Source organism: Poecilia reticulata, chromosome 20 (genome assembly GCF_904066995.2).
Source record: "Poecilia reticulata chromosome 20, P_reticulata-male-v2, whole genome shotgun sequence".
In the NCBI taxonomy this organism is placed as follows: Eukaryota; Metazoa; Chordata; class Actinopteri; order Cyprinodontiformes; family Poeciliidae; genus Poecilia; species Poecilia reticulata.
In genome coordinates, this window is record NC_088849.1 from 2,335,230 (window position 1) to 2,356,190 (window position 20,961).

General features: G+C 40.8%; 1 protein-coding gene across 1 annotated transcript in view; it reads left to right on the forward strand.

The window, feature by feature from the left end:
- tgfbr1b (transforming growth factor, beta receptor 1 b) overlaps positions 1-12,313 on the forward strand; it is a 63,647-nt gene extending 51,334 nt beyond the window's left edge. The window contains exons 7-9 of the mRNA XM_008438547.3: positions 1,492-1,616; positions 1,733-1,863; positions 5,623-12,313. Coding sequence (XP_008436769.1) covers positions 1,492-1,616; positions 1,733-1,863; positions 5,623-5,748 — 382 coding nt within the window. The 3' untranslated portion in view covers positions 5,749-12,313. The remainder of the gene's footprint in view (positions 1-1,491; positions 1,617-1,732; positions 1,864-5,622) is intronic.
- The last annotated feature ends 8,648 nt before the right edge of the window (positions 12,314-20,961 follow it).

The following is a 20,961-nucleotide window of genomic DNA, read 5'->3' on the forward strand; positions in this document are numbered from 1 at the left end:
GGCTGTGATTGCAGTTGCCGTTTGCGGATGTTGGAACACTGAGCTACTAGTTGTTTAGCAGTTAGTGTTGACTGGGGATGTCAACGTAACCATTCTTTCCACATTCTTTGCTTTACCTGAGTAGTAGTATTCCAACAGATCCATGTTTTCACCTCTCACCCATTTCCGTCTTGTTCCAGTAGCCCATTTTTCATCAAGGTGCTCTGGTTCCCCAGCACCTGACGCAGACTTTGTTTGACCGGGCGACGTCTGTGCCGGCATGTCGTGCTTATCAATGTCTCTCATGGTATGAGGTTAAGGACCGACACTGGATAGCTCAATTTCACTGTTGTATCTTTTGCCCCAGCCTGGATTCGATCCTGGGTCTCCCGGGTGAAAGACTGATGACTTACCAGGGAATGTCTTTAGTTTCAGTCAACAAACATCTGTCATAGTGAACTAGTTTCAGTCATGTTGATGTTTCTGGTATTGAGTCAGTAGCGCTGTGTATCCAGCCAGACGTAGAGGAAGCTGTTAGTTAACAGCAGCACTCTAATACTGTTTTACCAATTTAATGACAGAAGGAGCTTGAATTACAGCTCCTATCTGCAGAGTTGCAGTTTTTTCACATTAGTAACTGTAGAACGCTCTCTAGCTTCTTTTTTGCTGGCTTCGCTTGATGATGTGCAAACATGCCTCTGTAAGAATTAGAGCAGTTCTGATGACTAGTGTTCTCTGTGCTGGAGTATTTACTCAACAGCAAATGCTTTCCAAACGCAGGAATTTGTTGTCTTGAAATGGTTTCCTTTCTTAGGCTGAGAATGAAAGATGTTTACTACAAGTATGGAGTGCGTTTGTAAATAATAGTTACTGTATATTAAAGCACCCAGGAGCTTCAGCAGGTGCTTCATGGACATGGTTTCTGCTGCAAGAGATGACATTTATTCAGTTCTAGTCCAATCTGGATAAAATACATTCCCTGCTAGAATCTTTATCCAGTCAGAATGTACACAGGCTGAAACAGATGTCGTTATATTTTGTGACACGTCTGTTTCTGATAAATGAGCATGAAGTGATTGGAGACAGAACAAAATCCAGACTACTAACTCTATAAAGATTAGTGTCGACCACAGAGCAATCATTTAGTTCACCTGTGGAACAGCTGACCAGCTTCTTCTCTGTTTTAATGGTAGCTGTCAATCAACTGACAAATGTTACTGTATAGCGCCTCATTCTGCACAGGTCAATGAGGTCATTTGATATTACAATATTCTTTTTTTTCACCAGAGTAAAAAAAAATCCACCGGTGTCACTGTAAACGAGACAAGATGGCACACCCCAGCTGATATTTACTAGCTAATTTAGTATGTCAGATATTTGGCTTTATGGGTTGCAGCGTTATGGATGAATGAAGTATTGACACCAGTCACTGTCTGGTGTTTGTGTATGAAATGCATCCTGATTCCTTGCTGAAGAATGTGTTGGGTAACGGTCCATGTTGCTCACTGTCAGGTACATGGCTCCAGAGGTGCTGGATGACTCCATCAACATGAAGCACTTTGAGTCGTTCAAACGGGCCGATATCTATGCCATGGGCCTGGTGTTCTGGGAGATTGCCAGCCGCTGCTCTGTGGGAGGTGAGGACTGCAGCAAAAATTCTGGTCACAGCGGACCCAAACGCTCAAATTTGAGAAAGATTTGGATACAGGAATGAATATTACTAATTATTTTGACTCCATGCTTTTTCTGTCAGGCATTCACGAGGACTACCAGCTGCCCTACTATGACCTGGTCCAGTCAGATCCATCAGTGGAGGAAATGAAAAAGGTGGTCTGTGAGCAGAAACTTCGACCAAATATTCCCAACCGCTGGCAGAGCTGTGAGGTAGGCTGGAGGGGGCTGAGTCTGAATTACTACTTTCTGAACAGAACCAGAACCAGCATCAGTGATGGGCTGGACTTCTGCTAGAACACAGCCTCGTACCACCACACTACCATGATTAACTGTCACATGACTATCAGGTTTCTGTTGTGTTCATTTGAAGTGTGTTGTGATCAGTGATGTCAATCGGATCACTTTTTTTCAGTAACAAGTAATCTAACGCATTACTATTTTAAATCCTGAACTGCAACAGAATTTAGTCATTTAGTCAGTGGTTACATTTCTCTCCTTTGTTCCCTTATATCCAACAGCTATATTCAATTAATGGATGAAAATATGTAACTGTGATGAGAAGAGCTCCACAGTTCATCTATCTCTGCGTTATCCGGCAGTAGAAGTGTGAAGACGTTGTGTGGGTGTTGTTATGCCTGTTGGCTCTAACGTGGCTGATGGATGGAGAGTGTGTTAATGAGGACTGGAGGAAGCTCCTGGATGTAGTACTATGGTCTCAGTAGACAGTCTGACACACACACACACACACACACACACACACACACACACACACACACACTCTGACTCAGAGAAAGCAGCTGCTGTTTATATCCCCAGCTCTGGTCTGATTGCTGGACCAGTTTTCAACAGATCGTTGTGATGTCTGTGCTTACCGAGCTGGTTTTTAACAAATGATCTGTTTGTTGGAGAGCAGATCAACCTTTTATTAAAAGTCTTTTTAATTTACAGGAGCTTGTTGCTTCTGGTAAACAAAACAGGTCAGTGAAAGGTCACTGATGTATTTGTTGCACCAAAACATGGTAGCAAAATAAGCAGTTTGTTATTGATGATATTGAATGACAATCATTCAGACCTGACCTTACAATACGAATATGACAAACTTCAAAGCCTCCAACCACAGCTGTGTTCTAAACCAAAGTAACAAATAAACAGCAAAATGGAAAACACTGGCTCATTATAATCATTTGTGTGTTCGCATTTCTCAGCTTGACAGCTTGACAGGTGAGAAATGTAGGATTGTAGTGACTGATTAAGATTATTCAAAACAAGCATCAGAGTGACATGGTGACTGTTGATACCAGAAAGGTTTGTCTGAGTCCATCAGAAATGATCCAGTGCAGAAACATAACCAGGAGTTACTAGAGAGAATGTCTTGTCACCAGCTGGGTGGACTTCAAGCTTCGTTCATGTGGCCAAGATTAAAAGGCAACAAGAACTCAAATATTCACTCCTTACAACCAAGATTTTAAGAACATAATCTCTGGGCACAAAGCACACTAAACTTGAGGCTGACCACACCAGGTTAAACTCAGGTCAGCTAACAGAAAGCTAATAACAGACTCAGGAAAACTGTACTCCACAGAATGTCTAGTAGACATTCACCTTCTTCCAGGTGGAGAAGGTGGACAGCCTTCTCCACCTGGCCTCTATGATTGGTCCAGGCTGCTGGTGATTATGGGCAGATGTTTGAATGTTATTTGAAAGCACAGCACAGTGTAGCTGAGCAGAGATGCTGAAGCCATGTCATGCTAGCTGCTCCCAGCAGATGATGACCTCACTCCACACCAACCACTTCCGCAATCTGCACATCTCAGACTGTTGTGGATAAATGACTGTGTCCTTCCTCTGTCTCTTTTATCCGCTTACATGCACACTGCTGCTCAATTACATAACCATAACATGTAAGACTGGCGATATTCACACATAAACAAAAGCTAGTTTAGCAGACCAGCACTCCTTAGAGAGGGAGCAGAATGAGGAGAAGATAAAAACAGAAATCGCTACAATCTTCACTCCGTGTCGCCATAAGGTGGGCTGATTGGAGCCCAGCGGTGGACGCTGAATGTCACTCTGTATTTGTTCTCAGGGTCAGCCCAAGGCATAAGCAAACTAAGCAGCCGCTTAAGTCACCAGGGCCACTAAGGGGCCCCCTCAGTGGAGCTGATTTAGTTGTTTTTTGTTTTTGTAATAATTTCTGTCATTATAATATCAAAAACACACAATTTCATTATGAAGTGATTTGTTTTTAGAATAAAATATATTTGATAAAGTATGCATTATTATTTTATTGATAAAAAGAAAAAAAATTGCTCTTGGGGGCCCCTGGTGGCCGCAGTAGGTATCGCACGCTTTGCCTGTAACATGAGTTGCCGTGCAATGTGTAGTAAGCATCCAAATGTTCAAAGCTCCGGTCAGAAGTTAAGTTAGCAAAACAATGTCTCATGAAAGTACTTATCCTTCAGGGAGGGAGAAAAGAAAAAGGAAGAATAGAAAAAAGCCAAGATAAAGGTTTGTTTTAATATGCCTTGGTAATGTAACGTCCGTAAAAGATTTGTAAAGTTGCTAGCTTGCTGGCGACCTGGAACAGTCCAGTTCAATAGCCAAATAAATATGCTCTGGGGTCTTTGTGTTTGTATGAAACTGAGTTTAAACTTCGATTCTCATGGTAGGCTCTGTATTTTCTGAGGTATTTTTGGCTTCAAAACGCTGTGTTTGATAACGTTTGATAACAATAATTAAAACTTCTCAATGTTTGACATTGCCTAGCAAAATGTTTTTACGTCAGGCTACATAGCTATTGCATCGATGAACTACTATATGCTGTAGTTGGGGATTTGTTGTTTGCTGTGGAGCTGGATCATTTTGTGGCTAAAACATTATTTTTACATAAACTTCTTAGTTATGTGAAACTTCTGTCAAAATCATTTGAAGGCTCAGAATCAGTCCAGTACCGGTCCACATTCTCAGGGGAGAAAGAGTCACCTGATATAAATTACATTTTTAGCTATTGCAGTAACGCTTAAGATAAATTTCTGGGCTGCACCGATTGCAGTTTTCTGGCCGATCCCTGGTTACCGATCTTTAAAAAGCCTGACCTGCTGATTTTGATTTTGGCTGATATGAAATGTTTATGTCTGAAATGTCACTAAATATAGCAAGAAAGTCAGGTGAGTTGGCAACAGTGTGGTGAATATTAACTGCAAACTTTCAAACCTGACCCGGTTGGTCTGTCAGTCATACCAACCTCGGTCCTCTTCAGAAGAGGACCGAGGCTGATTTTTAAACCTTTGCTGACGAAGATAAGATTAGAGGATGAGATGGGCTTCACATGTAAGTATCGGCCAATCACGATCCCCCAAAATTAAGGAAATCGGCACCCAGAAATCAACTGGTCGATAAATCAGTTGGACAATAAATGTATCCTATATTATGCACGTATATAATGTGAACAGCACTGCCAGAGATGCAATCAGTTTAAAGCAGGTGTGTGAATGATCTAATGATCGGACTGCGGATTGCAGACAGTACACATTGTTGGTAGAAATTGAGGGCCCCAAAACCAAATTTTGCTTAAGAGGCTGTCTGTTCTATTCATATGACTTTAACATTTGATTATTTTCAACATTATAACCTGGTTTACACTTAACCAAATCTCATTTCTCAAGGTGATGACACTGAGGGGTTTTGGTTGGGTCTCAGAACTGGTAAACGGACCTGGATGCTGCACAGAAGGGAAAATGTGTGCACTACAACAATATTACATTTACCTGTATTTGGCCGCTGGCAGGTGCCAATTTCCACCTCTGGTAGATAAGCTGATGGTGTGTTGTTGGGGTGTGTGTATGTAGAAGCCTTTCAGGGTGTCGCTGCACCCTTAGCCTCTCTCTGGTCCCTAGAAGCGACCCGAGCAGGTCAGGTGTGTGTGAGGAGGGGGACAAGCTGCTGACGTATGTCTCTTCCTGTGTGCAGGCTCTGCGGGTTATGGCTAAGATCATGAGGGAGTGTTGGTACGCCAACGGTGCTGCCCGGCTCACCGCGCTCCGGATCAAGAAGACGCTGTCTCAGCTCAGCCAGCAGGAGGGAATCAAGATGTAGACCCAGCTCCCAAACACACACTCACACACACATCTCTGACTGGGATCTATACCATTAGCATTACACCATCTGTGTCCTGACAAGCCCTCAGCCTGTCCTGAAGGGAAGCTGAGGACATTTTGTATCTCACTCACCGCCTGAGGAGGCTGGTGTCCTGCTGGACAGCTGGACTGATGTCTGGTGGAGACATCTGATGGAGAAGGTCTGTGCCTGGGGGGAGGAAGCCTCCTATCACTGACGTTTCATTAGAGCATCCTCTTCAATCATTACCATAAACCTTTCTGTAAGCAATCCAAACCTTTCCCCTCAGTAGGGCTGCAGCTCTGGAGATGTTAGGGAAAGAACTTGTGATTTTCTAAGTAGTATTGAATGTGCTTTTTATTGGGAGACTGACCTTGTGTCATATCGTTGCTATTGCAACTCCCAGGAAGCCTAGAGTGTCGTCAGCTTGTAAGGGATGTGACAGCTGCTCCACAGACGACTCCGTGTGGCCCTGAGATGCGTTAAAGGACAGAAAATGTCGCATTTTAGTCAATGAGCCAGTCAGCACCAGTGTCCAAATTGGTGCTGACTGTTTGGACTGGGTCATGACTGGGTGATCATCTGGAGAAACAGGAGCATCATGGCATCCCATGCATCATTGGAAGAATGGAAGGAACAGCAGCTGTTCCAGTCAAAGAGCCAGACATTGAAAATATCCAATCAACTCTGACCAATAGATTAGATTGTTTTATTTATTGCAGAGAAACTACTGCAATACATAGCTATTAAATGTTATTTACTACAAACATCCTGCAACATCCTAAGTGCAGGATGTTCTCTGCACTTAGAAGCCAACATCCTGAGCTTTGATACACTTCCTTTCATTTGAATGAAGAGTAAATAAAGTATGGATGTTAGGGGTGTGTTTGATACACACATCAGAGTACCTGTGAATGAACAGAGACCTCTGACCTGCAGGACATTCTCACTGCAGCTTTAATACATAAGCTACCATCTCACACTTCAAAGCAAAAACATGTACAGGAACTGATTTTACTTCAATCAGAAAAGCAACCATTATTGGTACTGTTACTGAAAGGATCTCAAATATTTTATGGCAACAAAACGGATACTTGTTAGTTATTCATCCTACTAGAATATAAACATTTGCTGAGCTTAACTGTAGATTTCAGATGGCCAGAATATAATTGTTTTGCTACTCAGCTCTTTACCAAGCAGGTGTTACTGGGTTAGCTAGCCAGCCCTCACTCTGGTGGTCCACTCTGAGCTGGTAGTTGTGGGCTCTCTGACTCTCTGACAGGCTAAAGAATGCTTTCTTCATTTATTCTAACAGATTTGAATAGGGATGATGTTTGCAGCCCTACTGTACAGTTTTCCTACCTTGGATGGAGACCTAGAGGTCCCATCAGGGGCCCCATGGTCAGGTTGTGATGCTAAAGCTCTTCATCATGTCGTCACTCAGTCATACAGGTGAATTTAATTTATTGTGTATGTATTTGGATTTTCTTTCTGGTGGTAAGGGACTTTTTGTGCTAAACTGAACCGGACATGGTGACCTCATTCATCTTTGGTGAACATGCTGCAACATATGCAATATACAGTAGATAAATGTGTCTATTTTCTATACTCTGCTCTGCTAAAACATAAACAGCAAGACCAACAACAATCAGCTGCCACCATGCCTTCCAAACCAGCCGGAACCGGAAAGTGCCAGTGCTTTAAAACCCAACTCCTCTCATGTCGGTTGCTGTGGCATGCTTGTTCTCTCTCTCTGTGTGTGTGTGTGTGTGTGTGTGTGTGTGTGTGTGTGTGTGTGTGTGTGTGTGTGTGTGTGTGTGTGTGTGTGTGTGTGTGTGTGTGTGTGTGTGTGTGTGTGTGTGTGTGCGTGCGTGCGTGCGTGCGTGCGTGCGTGTGTGCGTGCGTGCGTGCGTGCTGGACATACAGTGAGCTTCTACTATGCACACCCTGAAGTAGGGACGGGTAGCAAAAGGAATCGCATACAGCACACCATCCCTGGCAGCATCCACACCCGGCCGGCTGATGCTCTGGTGCCATTTTATTAAAGACAGCTCCCCACCCCATCACCTTGGCAACCGCTCATCACCCAGCTCCTCCTCTGTTCTGCAGCGCCTCCAGCTGGCTGCACTTAGAAGAAATAACAGCCACACATTGTCAGTGGCGCTCAGAGACTTGGAAGCATTATCGATGTTTCCCTATAAATGGATTCTGTTCAAAATTTTGTTTCTTCAACCTGGAGAAAATTTGCAACAAGAAAGCAGTGAGGTAGATTCAGTCAAAGCAACCTGATATTTACTAAGCCATAGGTTTTTCAGGTGTTTATTATTTTCATCTTGTTTTTTTACATTATGTTTTTCTACCAGAATGTACATTTTTGATTCATAGAAAACAACCTTGTTACTTCAGCTGAGCAAGCCTTAAGGGACCAACGCAAAAGAGTCACTTTCTGCTCTGAGAATCTTTTTTTGTTTTCAGAAGAAAAAAAATATATACATATATCTATCTATATATAATTGATTACTATAATAAAGGTAGTGTTGTATGTAAAAGACAGAATATGTATATGTAGCACCTGATTTAAGAGTTTGTCTACCTGTTCCCACTCTGCCATCCAGATGAACTGATCCTGGCTTTAACACGGCTCCAAAGCAAGTCTCCAATCAGAATCAGGAAGTCATCGATATTCAACTAGTTCCATGTGCCAGATTGTAATTTTCATATCCAAACCAGTCTCTTGATTGTTGTTATCAATAAGTGCACTTCAGGCCCACTCCAGGTGCAGTCCACCTGTATGGCAGTGTGGGTCTCCATCAGTCTGTTTCTCTCTGCATTATTGTTCTTTGATTCATAATGTATTAATGTGCTGCTATCTGCCTCTCTGAGTGGACTTTAAGCTCTGGTTCCATGTAAATGTCCTCGTTTTGCCTGATCGGATCATTTTTGTGACTTGTTGCTTGACGTACTTGGTTAGCTGGTCATTATCGTCTCAGCATTAACTGTATACGCATACACACACACACACACACGCACACACACAGTGATGAGTCGTTTGGTTGGTGGCCCAACCGACAGAACAACCTGCTTTCTAAGCCCTTGTAGCAACTGATCTTAAGAGATCATTGCAGATGTTTGTAGAAATTGATACAACAACACCTCTAGAGGATGTAACATGTAACTTGTTCAAGTAGAGGAACACTGTAGAAAGCCTGGTTTCTGCTGCTTTTTTTATTACTCATCAGCCGTGGTTCCATCATCTATATTAATTATGGAAGACAAGACAAGGATTGTTTTTTTTTCTCCCACCAAACTGGTGCTAGCAGCACTTCCTCTCATCCTGCCCTGTTCTTTTCTGATGCAACCTCTGTGGCATATCAAAACAGCACCCCCTCCACACAAACACACGCGCACTCATTTGAGTCATCTCTATCAGCATATGACTCTCAATCACATGGAAAACGGTCAGCAGCAGATGTGGCATATTCAGTTTTGTAAGTATCTTATGGACTAAAAAAAAAGAATAAAATGTTGCAGTATTAGAAAAGGTCAAACACTTGGAGTCAAAGTGTACTAGAGAGTGTCACATCTACTGACGTGGTTGAAGTACTTTTCCCAAATACCTGATGGAGTCCAAGCATTTATCTTTAGTTTATGTGGGTTCAGAGGTCAAAAATTAGAATTGAAGACGATGTCAGAGTATCCCTTTAAGAAGCCGTGGTGTCCCCTGCTCTTAATCTGTGGCAACTGAGGCTTTACTTCATATTTATTCCATTTGTAAAGTCATTCTCTGGGAGATTAGCAACAACAACAAGCTCAACTCAACCACACCTCTGGTATGCCTCTACACAACAACATTCATTTTGTCTTAAAGTCACCAGCAGCCTTGTAACTTTTTCCCCAAAACCCAAGATAACTTAAATGTAAAGAGAGAAAAAGAAATGTTTCGCTTTCTACAGGAATGTCTCTGTCCTGTGTTCCTTATTGCCTTTCTATCTTGTCATTCCATGTTCTTCAATTGACTTTTAACATTTGCCAGCTACCAATGGCCTCACTGCAGCCCTGCCTTCAGGCCTTTCTTTTCTAAAATAATGTCATGGGAAGTATTTGTACATAGTTGGTGTCTAACCTTGTAAATAATTCTTAGCAACCAGAATCTGGAGAAAGAAAAAAGTTTGGACTCCACCCAAAACACACTTCTGTACCAATCATAATAACTACATCATGCATGCAGTATTTCAAATGATTCCTTGGACACAATATTTGGTAGTACATATACTTCAAGTGTCATAACATTTAACTTCTGCATGTTGATATAATATTTGATCAGTTTAATGGACTCTAAACATTTAATCATAACACCAGATGGATATTTTTAGTAGCTGAGACTGCTAAAGCTCACAAGTTGTAAAGCAGCATTCTAAATCCTCTAGTATGATCTGATTGAAATCGTTTAAAGAGGGTAAAAGTTCACTTTGGTTTAGAAGACATTCTGACAAGCTATGATCTCCCAGACTGTCCAGACTTCTTTCTCTTCATTCTACCTGAGGTGAATCCTATCTACTGCAGGTCAGAGGGTAACGACTCCTAACCTTTCCACATCACTCTTCTAGATTAGCTCAAAACTGAATTAGTGTGCTTGTCAGGGTTTACAGATAGGATTCTTTTCCAGAGGAGCTTTAGCTGTGATTGTGTTTTTTCAAACCAAGCACTGCATGGATTGGCCATTGCATCAGATTGTTGGAAACATAGTTGGCATATCTGCAGTTATTGATTGATGTTACCGATGCTACCTCTGTTTTGATGCCAATTTTAAGCCTTTGGTCCCAGAGCGTGCTCACTGGAGACCCAGCGACTGGACAGGCTGAAGTACTCTTTAAGACTCACATTACTGGGATGTTTCCTCCCTTAAATTAGCTAATGCCGTAGCCTTATTGTCTAGAAACCCAGTCAGCTTTTCTTTGTAGCTCAGAATAAATGGTTAATAAGCATCCAGTTTACCTTTATGACCCAGCTCTTTCTCTCTGCATTATTCTGCAGCAGATAATTTACTATTTGAAAATGTTTTTTGTCATTTTCTGTCAAGCAGATACTTAATTAGATTTATGTTGTTGAAAATAGTGCCACACAATATATGAGCTATTTAGTGTGGAAAAGAAAAATTGATCACTAGGTGGCAGTGAAAGTCATCCAGTACAGTCCTTGGTTTGTGTGGAAGAATAGGTAGCAGCAGGCAATACTGGGATGACAGGAAGCAGTTGGCTAAATCAGCAGCAATATGAGAGAGTAAAGCACCCGTCAGCACAAATATCTGGAAAATCTTTATCTGAGCCGTTTAGTTACTTAAACCCCATAAAGCAGATCCAGTCAGATCAGTCTGTTAACAAATCAAACATTCAGGCCATAGAAAGCGTTCTCCCGTCCCTCTCTGGACTGACGGAGGCTCTGAACATGAACTAGCTTCAAACCACGCACTGACATCTTCTCACAGTCAAGAATATATCAGCCCACTCAAGTCAACAAGCACAACTTGCAAATCTCAGCTCAAAGACAGTGGTATTTGCAACAGTCTGCCGCACGGGTCTTTTTTTATGCAACCTCTGGGCGAGTCGGGTCCCTCCGGATCACACAGATCGAACAGCCTACTTATGCTAACACTGCTGACACACTGTGACTCAGGCCGAGTCAGGGCCAGCGATCATTTCATTCTGTCCCTGTGGTTGCTGTCAGAGAGCCAAGGGTCGCTAGGTGGGGCTGCAGTTAGGCCGGCATGGTGCCAGGCGTAGCTGAAAGCTTTATGTTTTATTTGGTGCCTAAGTTTGATGAGTGTTTTACTTTTCACCTGGAAAGACAGGATTGCATGTAATTGTGTGTGATTGTATTGACAGCTTTATAAATGGCATCATAAAGCTGACAAATATGAAAAGCTTACAGCAATGAACATATTGAAAAGGTCAATTAATCAAAAAGAATATACCTCTGATTAAAGACCAATGTGTTTTACCTCACTGTATATATGCTTGGTTTGTTTACTCCAAGTTTGCAACTAGTCTCTTTTTGTTTCTATGAAATGCTTAAAAATTTTCTTTTTAATGGTACTTTCTGTCGGATGGCATTGTGTTGTGTCTGTATTGTGCCCCAGCAGTATACTCTTCCTCTCCCACCGCTCTGTATATGACCTTTTGTGTTCTGTGTGAGCTGTAAAGTCTTTTCAAATGTCTAAGCCCCTGTCTGAGCTCTGAGTACAGTAGCCAGATTTCCTGTTTTTTTTTTTTTACCAAGAAAAAGAGAAAAAAAAGCAGGAGAGAGTTGGAGTTGGAGTGGAAGAGGCTAGAGGTGACGGGACAGACTGATGAATCAGAAACCTCAAACTGTCAAAGCCTCCTCACCTCCAAACTGTTGGATTTTTAAGCGTATTATCTAGTCTTTTTTTATAATAGTGTGTACAGATGAACGAGAGATCAACATAGGAACTAGAGGATTGATAATTATGTTTATTTCTAACATAGCTGGAGTAGAAAATGATGTGAATAAAGAAAGTTTCATTAGACTATTTGTTTTTGGCTGCTTTATTTGTCAGGTCTGGTCATTCAGGTCAGTAGTTTTATAATTCTGCTGTCCAGAAGCTTCCTCAGCCTTTACAACACCAGTCCTGTCCTTGGTGCAGGAACAACTTCTTATCAAAGATAATGAACATGTTTATGTTTGAGATGCTTAGCTAGGAAGTACTGGTAAATATTACAAATTAAACATTTTCATGAGACCTTATGAAAATCAACAGAAAATTGTGGGTCATTTTTATACACCTGTGTTGCGTCCGAAAAGGGCACAACATATTTGAGGACATGGAGGCAAGTATGAGGGTTCAAAAATGTATTTATTTTAAAACTCTCTTGAACTTTTCTTTTGGTTCATCTGCTTTGATTTTTTGTGTGCTCATCCTTCCTCCGCCTTGCTCTATGCTATGCTGTAGCTAGTGCAGCCTGTTGTGAATGCTCAGTCTAGTTAGCATAGCTACCAATTGCGACAGATAAACGGTTTCCTGTAATGATAGTAATGATATGTTGTTTCTCCACCATTAGCACATTTAACAGTGAGTGAATGAAGTTGATTGACAGCACTAAGACCCACCTACTGGTTCTGAATGGTTGTTTTGGCTGGAACGTTGCATTACTTTAGCCAGTAGGGAGGAGGTGGAGGAGATTGATTGTTTTCACGGATTTTCTGTCTCATAACAAACTGTCACGACATGGTGACAGCTTTAACAAATTTGGAGAAAACATATTTTTTATGAAAGTTATGTACTGCAGCTTGACTAAAATGCAACTACATAGCATTTTTTGAGAAATCTGGATTGCTTTATGTGTTTTTTGCACGTTGCTTTTGACTTGCTATATTAGAGATAGATCTGAATCAGTAATAGGCTTAATTTTGAATCTTGCAGGGATTAGTAATTCAAAAGTTTTAAGAAATTCAAAGGCAGGAAGTGATCACTATCCCAAACTAATACAAATTGGTTTAGACACTGGACAATATGATAATGAAGGTGTAGAAGGTATTTTGAAGAGTTAGGAAAAATGCCAAAGGTTAGTATTGATTTGAATATTAATTTAAATATTTCTGCTTGTGAAGTCATTTTGGGTACTGCATGTGAAACAATTCAAAGGAAAACAGAAAAACCTAAGAACATTGTGGACAAGGTAATTTGATGTTGCAATAAAATATCAAAATAAACTTTTATATTATTAAAAAAAAGAACTTTTAGAATTTTATTCCATATAACAAGTTACATGCTCTTGCTAAAATCCCCCAAAAATATTTCTTTGAGGAACCTTTTAATAGAGAAACAGAAATTTGTGGAAATGTATACACAAATTAATTTAAATAGAACATGAATATCCAACTCTGAAAGATTAGATGTTACTGCTGTAACAGAGGAGGAGAAGGCAAATATGTTTTTAAATTGTTAAAGTTCACAACTGTGGCAATTTATGTAAAGAAAAACAAGAGAAGAGGTTAGAATGAATGAAAATATAACATGCTAGAAGAAAAATATAGTGTTTCTCACAAACCTAGTGAATCAATTGAATAGGTTTTATTAGACTTGTATAATGTCTATGAAGTAGCTTTTTACCTAAATCACAGTTCTAATCCTAAAACCAGGTAGAGTGGTCAAATCGAGGTAGTTACAGACCAATAGTTTTCACTTCTCATATATGTAAAATAATGGAGAAAATTATAGATGAACAATTGACCTCCTTTGTAGCCCTTACAAAAAAATCACGTGAAAGTCGCACGTGATCACGTCAATTTTGACATGTAAATGATGTGTGAATGATGTGAATCACATGTGAAAGCACACGTATACGTGGGATTTTGGAACGTTTCATGGCAAAATCACGTGATTCACACATTTCCACATGTGATTCACATGTGAAAATGTATGAATCACGTGAATCACATTGGAAATGTGTGAATCATATATGGACATGTGTGAATCACATGTAAATCACATGTGGAAATGTGTGATTCACAAGTGTGTGATTCCCATGTGATCACGTGATTATTATGGGATTCACGTTTTCACATGTGTATCACGTGATTCCCATGTGTATACACATGTAATTTCCATGTGATACATATTTGTAAAAATAATATGCTGCAATATAGATCAATGTAAATGGATTGTGACCAATAAAGTCAATGCGGTAGTTTTATCAGAAGATGGATACGAACTCATGAAGGAGCAGACAGACTAGGTTAGAGTCCCAGTGCCAGTTAATTATAAGTGCTTGGTGCAGGTCACGGGCTGACAACAGTCAGATCAGAGTGGGGACAAAATTGTTCATTGGCTGCAAGGAACCTCCTACCAGCCTGGCAGGAGAAGCAGAAGTCTTCGCACACCAAAAAGTGCAATCTTTCTTGGGCTCTAGGCCTGGACTTTCATCTCGCCATCAAAACCTGGCCAGATCTGCAGTTCATATCTCACACAAACAGGTTTTTTCATTTCATGTCGGCTCATAGTTGGCTCCAGCAGCTCTGCTCCTCCAGACAAGTCCAAATCCATACCTAACAGATAGGCTGCGGAGGCACATGTGACCCTGATACTGAACAGCGATTGGCTGTTCAGTAGTCTCGCGAAAATTGCTGATTTCATATTAGAACTATCGCGAAATTTGAGATATAAAGGAGATACTGTAGAGCAGGGATGCCCAAACTTTTTTCTGTGAGGGCCACATAACTTTTTCCTTCTCTGGTGGGGGGCCGGCATAGACATAATATAAGGATAGACGCCTCATGGACCGCTCTCGCTTATTGTCGCTGACGAGATTTAGGGCGGCCATCTTGGAGCGGTACACCACTCCACTCAGTTTATGTGTTTAGCAGGCACAATGACGTATCAGCACATTTAATCGAACATAACACGCTTTTTTGTTACTGGAAACCATATTCAAACATCTATCAAAGCTACATTTATAAACAATTGTATTATTTAAGTATGTTTTTAATACATAGTTCAGCATATTTAAATATGCTTAGTGGCTATAACAATAGAGTAGGAATGGAATATTCTGATATTGATGTATGATGAGAATATTAAAAACCACACAGCCGTTCATAATTTATTTAATAAATTATTTAGTAATATCAATACATATTTCTATAACTATACAAACACAAATAAATAATGACTAATAATGGCACAAATAAATAATGATTAATACTGAATATATATTGGTTACGTGTTTATATGTATGTATACACACACGCACACACACAGACACACACATATATATATATATATATATATATATATATATATATATATATATATATATATATATATATAGCGCAGGAACAACATCAGACATCTCAGTCCAGAAATGTGCAGTTCTAGGCACAGCCAAGATACTGCGCAGAACCCTCAAGCTCCCAGGCCTCTGGTAGAGGACCCGAGCTCAGAGGATGAAACAGACCACCCACGGAGGGTGAGAAGGGAATTTTTTTTTTTTATATACTGCTCAAAAAAATAAAAGGAACACTTAAACAACACAATATAACTCCAAGAAGCAAAACTGATTGACCCGACGAGGATCCCCGTTGTCTATACATATATATATATATATATATATATATATATATATATATATATATATATATATATATATAAACATGTAAAATAATGGAGAAACTCATAGATGAACAATTGACCTCCTTTATATATATGTATATATACATATATTGTCGAGAAAAGTCGAGATCATCCTACTTCCCCCTGCTGGAGATTTTAGTTTAGTAGGGGCAATAAATAAAGTTATCTTTGAAATTAATTACACAGGTGACATCAAGACCCAAGAGTACAGTCAGACTGTAATAAAATTAATCTGGGTGTGTGTGTTGTTATTGTGTCCTAATTCTTCTTTTTTCTATATGATCATAAAAAATCATAGTCAGAGAGAGAGCTTCATAAAACAGGAAAGGCAGCTTTCCTGAAGAAAGAAGAGGTGAGCTTCCAGCCTGCAAAAGTATAAGAATAGTTCAGACTAATCCTTGTGTCAAAGGATTAAAGGTTTAAAGAATAAAATCTAAACATTGTGAGTAATTTGATAAGACCCAAAAGTAAAATATTTATGTTAATATCGGGTTATTTATAAGAATACTTACACTTAAACTTACACTTGTGGAAATACTTGCAAGTAAAACAAGTAACTGTAATTTTGTTATTAAATAATTAGAATGAGAGTATTATTGGTTTCTTTTCAGAACATTATCTGTAAAAACTCACATTAAGATTATAATGAGAGTAGCTTACTGAGTAGCTGAGTTACTAACTGAGAGTGGGTTTAGGTATTATGGTTATTGTCATGGACGGCTATCTTAACGAAGAAGTGAACGTGAACACCTCGTGTAGCTTGTAGAACTCCGCTTTTTCCTCTCAGTGCCGCTATACAACTGCAGGACACACAGCGCATGCTCATGAGTCTGCCCCAGCTACGGAAGCCTAACTGTGACATAATCACTACATCTCCCCCTTCCAGCAGTGAAACCCACTTGCTTAACCTTTACATAGATGCTTTGCAGAAATACTTAACAAGTTAGAAATAGCATCTCTTAACACTAGGACGTTGGGGTTGACTGCCCTCAGTCCGCAGCAACATAGGGATTATTCTGCCCTCTGGTCCGTTCCGCTGGGGGATCAGGTGACTTTAGCTGATCTGGTCGATCGGTGGGAAGTGGGACAGCTTGCAGGTGTCTCCGATTCCGTCGTAGCACAGCTCCATTATCTGTTTCCACCATGTAAGACCGTGGCTCTTTGCATTTGGCAATAACTTTAGCTGGGGTTTTCCAACCTTTTTCACCGTCCAGTCTTATTCTGACGTTCTGTCCTGGTTGTAGTGTGGGAAGTACAGAGTGATGGCGGTCGTGGAAGAACCGATAGGCTGACTTTGTCTGGTCATCTTTTTGCTGAACCAGTTCTTTATCCACCAGAGCAGCTTGCAACTTGCTCTCCAGCATCGGAAGTGTAGTACTAATCTCTCTTCCAGTCATAAGTAGTGCAGGGCTTACACCTGTAGCAGTACTAGGGGGGTTGCTCTGTAGCACATCAGGGCCAAATGGGGGTCAGGCTGCTTCAAGATGTTCTTAGCAGTCTGAACTGCTCGTTCCTCAGCACCGTTTGCCTGAGGGTAATGGGGACTAGAGGTCGTGTGCACAAATCCATACTCTCTGGTGAAGTCCTGGAACTCAGTAGATGTGAACTGAGTAGCATTGTCACTGACCAATTCCAGTGGAATTCCCCACCTCACGAACATGCCCTTGAGTCGACTAATGACATCACGACTAGCTATAGAAAACAAGTGAGCTATTTCGATGTCTCTGGAATAGTAATCAGTTACGATGAGATGATTTCATCTCTCAAACTCACATAGGTCTGCAGCAATGCGCTGCCGGGGGCCCTCTGGTGGGGTAGAAGTCAGGAGAAGTTCATGCCTTTGAGTCGGTTTATTTTCTATGCAGAAGTTGCATGATGACACTGTCTGTTTAATGTCAGCACTGATGCTCGGCCACCATACTGCCATCCTAGCACGTGCCCGGCACCGTGTTAGTCCTTGGTGTCCTTTATGTAGATCTGATAGCACCTCAGTCCTTTGGACAGTAGGAATCACCAGCCGGTCCTGATATAACACTAATCCATCTGTTTCTGAGAGATGTGCTCTTGCAGAATAATAACGATGAAGAGATGAGTTCATCACTGTTTTGGGCGGCCATCCGTTCCTGATGAAACCTATAATCTGCTGCAATTCATGATCATGCTGAGTCGCCACACGGATCTTAGAGAGTCTTTGAGATGAGACAGGTGCATTTGCTACAATTGACTCAATATGTGCTTGTACCACATGATCTGTGGTCTCATCACTCACGAGTCGCTGCGGCCTCCTGGATAGAGTATCGGCCACCACCAACTGCTTGCCTGGGACGTGTTCTGCTTCCACATTGAACCTTAAAAGGCGCATCAGGAGTCTCTGGCACCTTGGAGGGGCTTTGTCCAGGTCATAAGTATTTATGAGTGGGACAAGTGGTTTGTGGTCTGTTTGCAGAAGGAAACTGTCCATTCCCTGAACATAACGTGCAAATCGCTCACACGCCCACACACCTGCCAAACACTCTTTCTCAATTTGAGAGCATCTTCTCTCCGCATCCGACAGCGTGCGGGAGCAGAATGCCACTGGCCTGAAACCGTCCTTGTGTTCTCGTAGTAGCGCTGCCCCTAAGCCATAGCTGCTTGCATCGGCGCTGATGACAGTTTTCCGATTTGCATCATAATATGCAAGACCTGGGGCTGACACGAGCATGGCTTTAACAGCGATAAATGCCTGTTCTTGTGTGTCGTCCCATACCCACTTGCTCTCTCTTCTTAAGAGGCTTGTGATTAGTAGTAGTAGTAGTAGTAGTTTGGTGGAGAGGCCTGGCAAAAATCTCCCCACGTAATTAATCAGGCCCAGAACCTGACGGAGCTCCTCCACATTTGTGGGACTCTACATCTGTGTGATGGCTTCTACCTTGGACGGGTCGGGCTTAATGCCTTCGTCACTGATGATATGACCGAAGTACCGAGTTTCTGATTTGCTAAAGTTATGAATCAAAGAGAGAAACTAAAAGGTTTTAAATCTGGTTCTGACATTTGAACTTGAGATGGAGAAAAAGGTGTAATTAAAGATCACTGATGTTGTGTTGGAGGTAGATGGAAGGTGAAAGGTTAGGGAAAAGCAGAACAGATATCAAGCGCCTGAGAGGAAGAAGTAATCTTGTATTTTTGATTTCTCTTGATTTAAAGAATAATTAATTGTAAGAGTAGTGTTAATTAGAAGTAAAGGTAGTTAAATATTGGAAGTCTTAATCACATATCCCGATTTATGTGACATGTAATCTGATTTCATCTGACATGTTTTTCATGTATTCTGATTTTGGTGGACACAAGTTATGGGTCTGAGTAATCAGGCAGTGTCTATATTTCAGTGGAATAATTTTTAGTAATCAAATGTTAAATTTTGGATATTGGAAGTATAAATCAGATTAGAGTATGTCGAGAAAAGTCGAGCTCATCCCACTTCCCCATTTTAGTTTAATAGTAATAATAAATAAAATTACCTTAAAATTAATGACATAGGTGACATCAAGACCCAACAGTAGAGTCAGACGGTAATAAATGAATCTGGTTGTGTGTGTTGTTATTGTGTCCTGCAAACTATGCTTTAATTCTACTTTTTTCTATTTAATCATAAAAAATCAAAGTCAGGCAGAAAGAGAGTCATGAAACAGGAAAAGCTGGTTTCCTTAATAAAGGGGAAGTTTCTGTCTTGCATCAGGCTAAAAATAGTTCAGACCATTCCTTATTTTAAAGCATTAAAGGTTTTTAAAGAATAAAATCTAAACATTTTGAGAGATTGGATAAAACCCAGAGTAAAATACTTAAAATAATGTCTTATAATTATGCCAATAATTAATATTGGTTTAACCAGTGGTTGATGTTTGTTTGATTATAAGAATATTTACACTTACTCTTACACTTGTGGAAGTACTTAAAGGTGAAACAAGTAACTGTAATTTGGTATCAGATAATTACAATAATGGATTATTATTGGGTTCTTTTCAGAAATGTCTGTAATAACTCACCTTATGATTATAATAAGAGTAACTAATAAGTTATGGTTATTATAACATTATAAATGAATGTTAAATCAAAAAGGTTATAAATGTGATTTTGACATTGAACTTGAAAAGGTGTAAAATGTTGTAACTGTAATTAAAGGTCACTGATGTTGTGTTGAAGGTAGATGGTAGGTGGAAGGACAGGGGAAAAGGGGAACTGATAGGATAGCGGAGGTGACTAAGGCCTTATTGCTAAACTTCAAGAAAAGGTTGGGCAGGAAACAGAGGTAGGAGGAACTATTGAGCAACTTGGGGACATTAGAACAGACATCAGGTCATGAGGTCTCCAAAGTGACGAATATGAGATCATCTGTCCAAGCAGTCAGCCAATGAGACAGGCACAGCAACAAAGCTAGCCAATGTAAACGCACCAAAAGGTGGATAAACCCTTTATAAGGTGGGTGCAACAGAGGAATCGTTGGTTGGATCCTTCAGGCAGCTTCGAGCCAAGACGGAGATGGACAAAGAACTCTGCAGCTGAAGAAGAGCCGGGGCCACAGAACCGAAGACTGTTCTGCACATGGGGACCAACCCGTTAGCCCCGCAACATGTGGCTTCAAATCGCACTTCTCTCAACAGCTGGGTTTAGACCCCCAAAGACAAAGACCAAGGCAAAGATGAAGAAAGACAAAGGCAAAGAACAAAGGCAAAGAGGAAGAACTGGTGTGTTCCTTCCGTGGGACCAGAAAGATCGTGAGACGAGGAGAAGGGAGCTACAGAGCTGCAAGACAAGAAGCTGAGGACCGCTACGCGCATGAGGAAGTCACCCTGATGCCCGAGACCTGCTGCTCTGAGTCAGTACTCTTCCTGTACTGGGAACCTCCTGCTGCTGCAACACCTTCTTCTTCATCAGGCCAGTTCTGGGGTTCAAAATGCCAAACTCTGTCCGTCTCTCTCAAAGTTTCCCTTTTTTAGTTCTCAGTGTCAGCATTAGGGAAAGATAGGCTAGATTATTGATTTTACTTATTTGATTATTTCTGCTAGTGA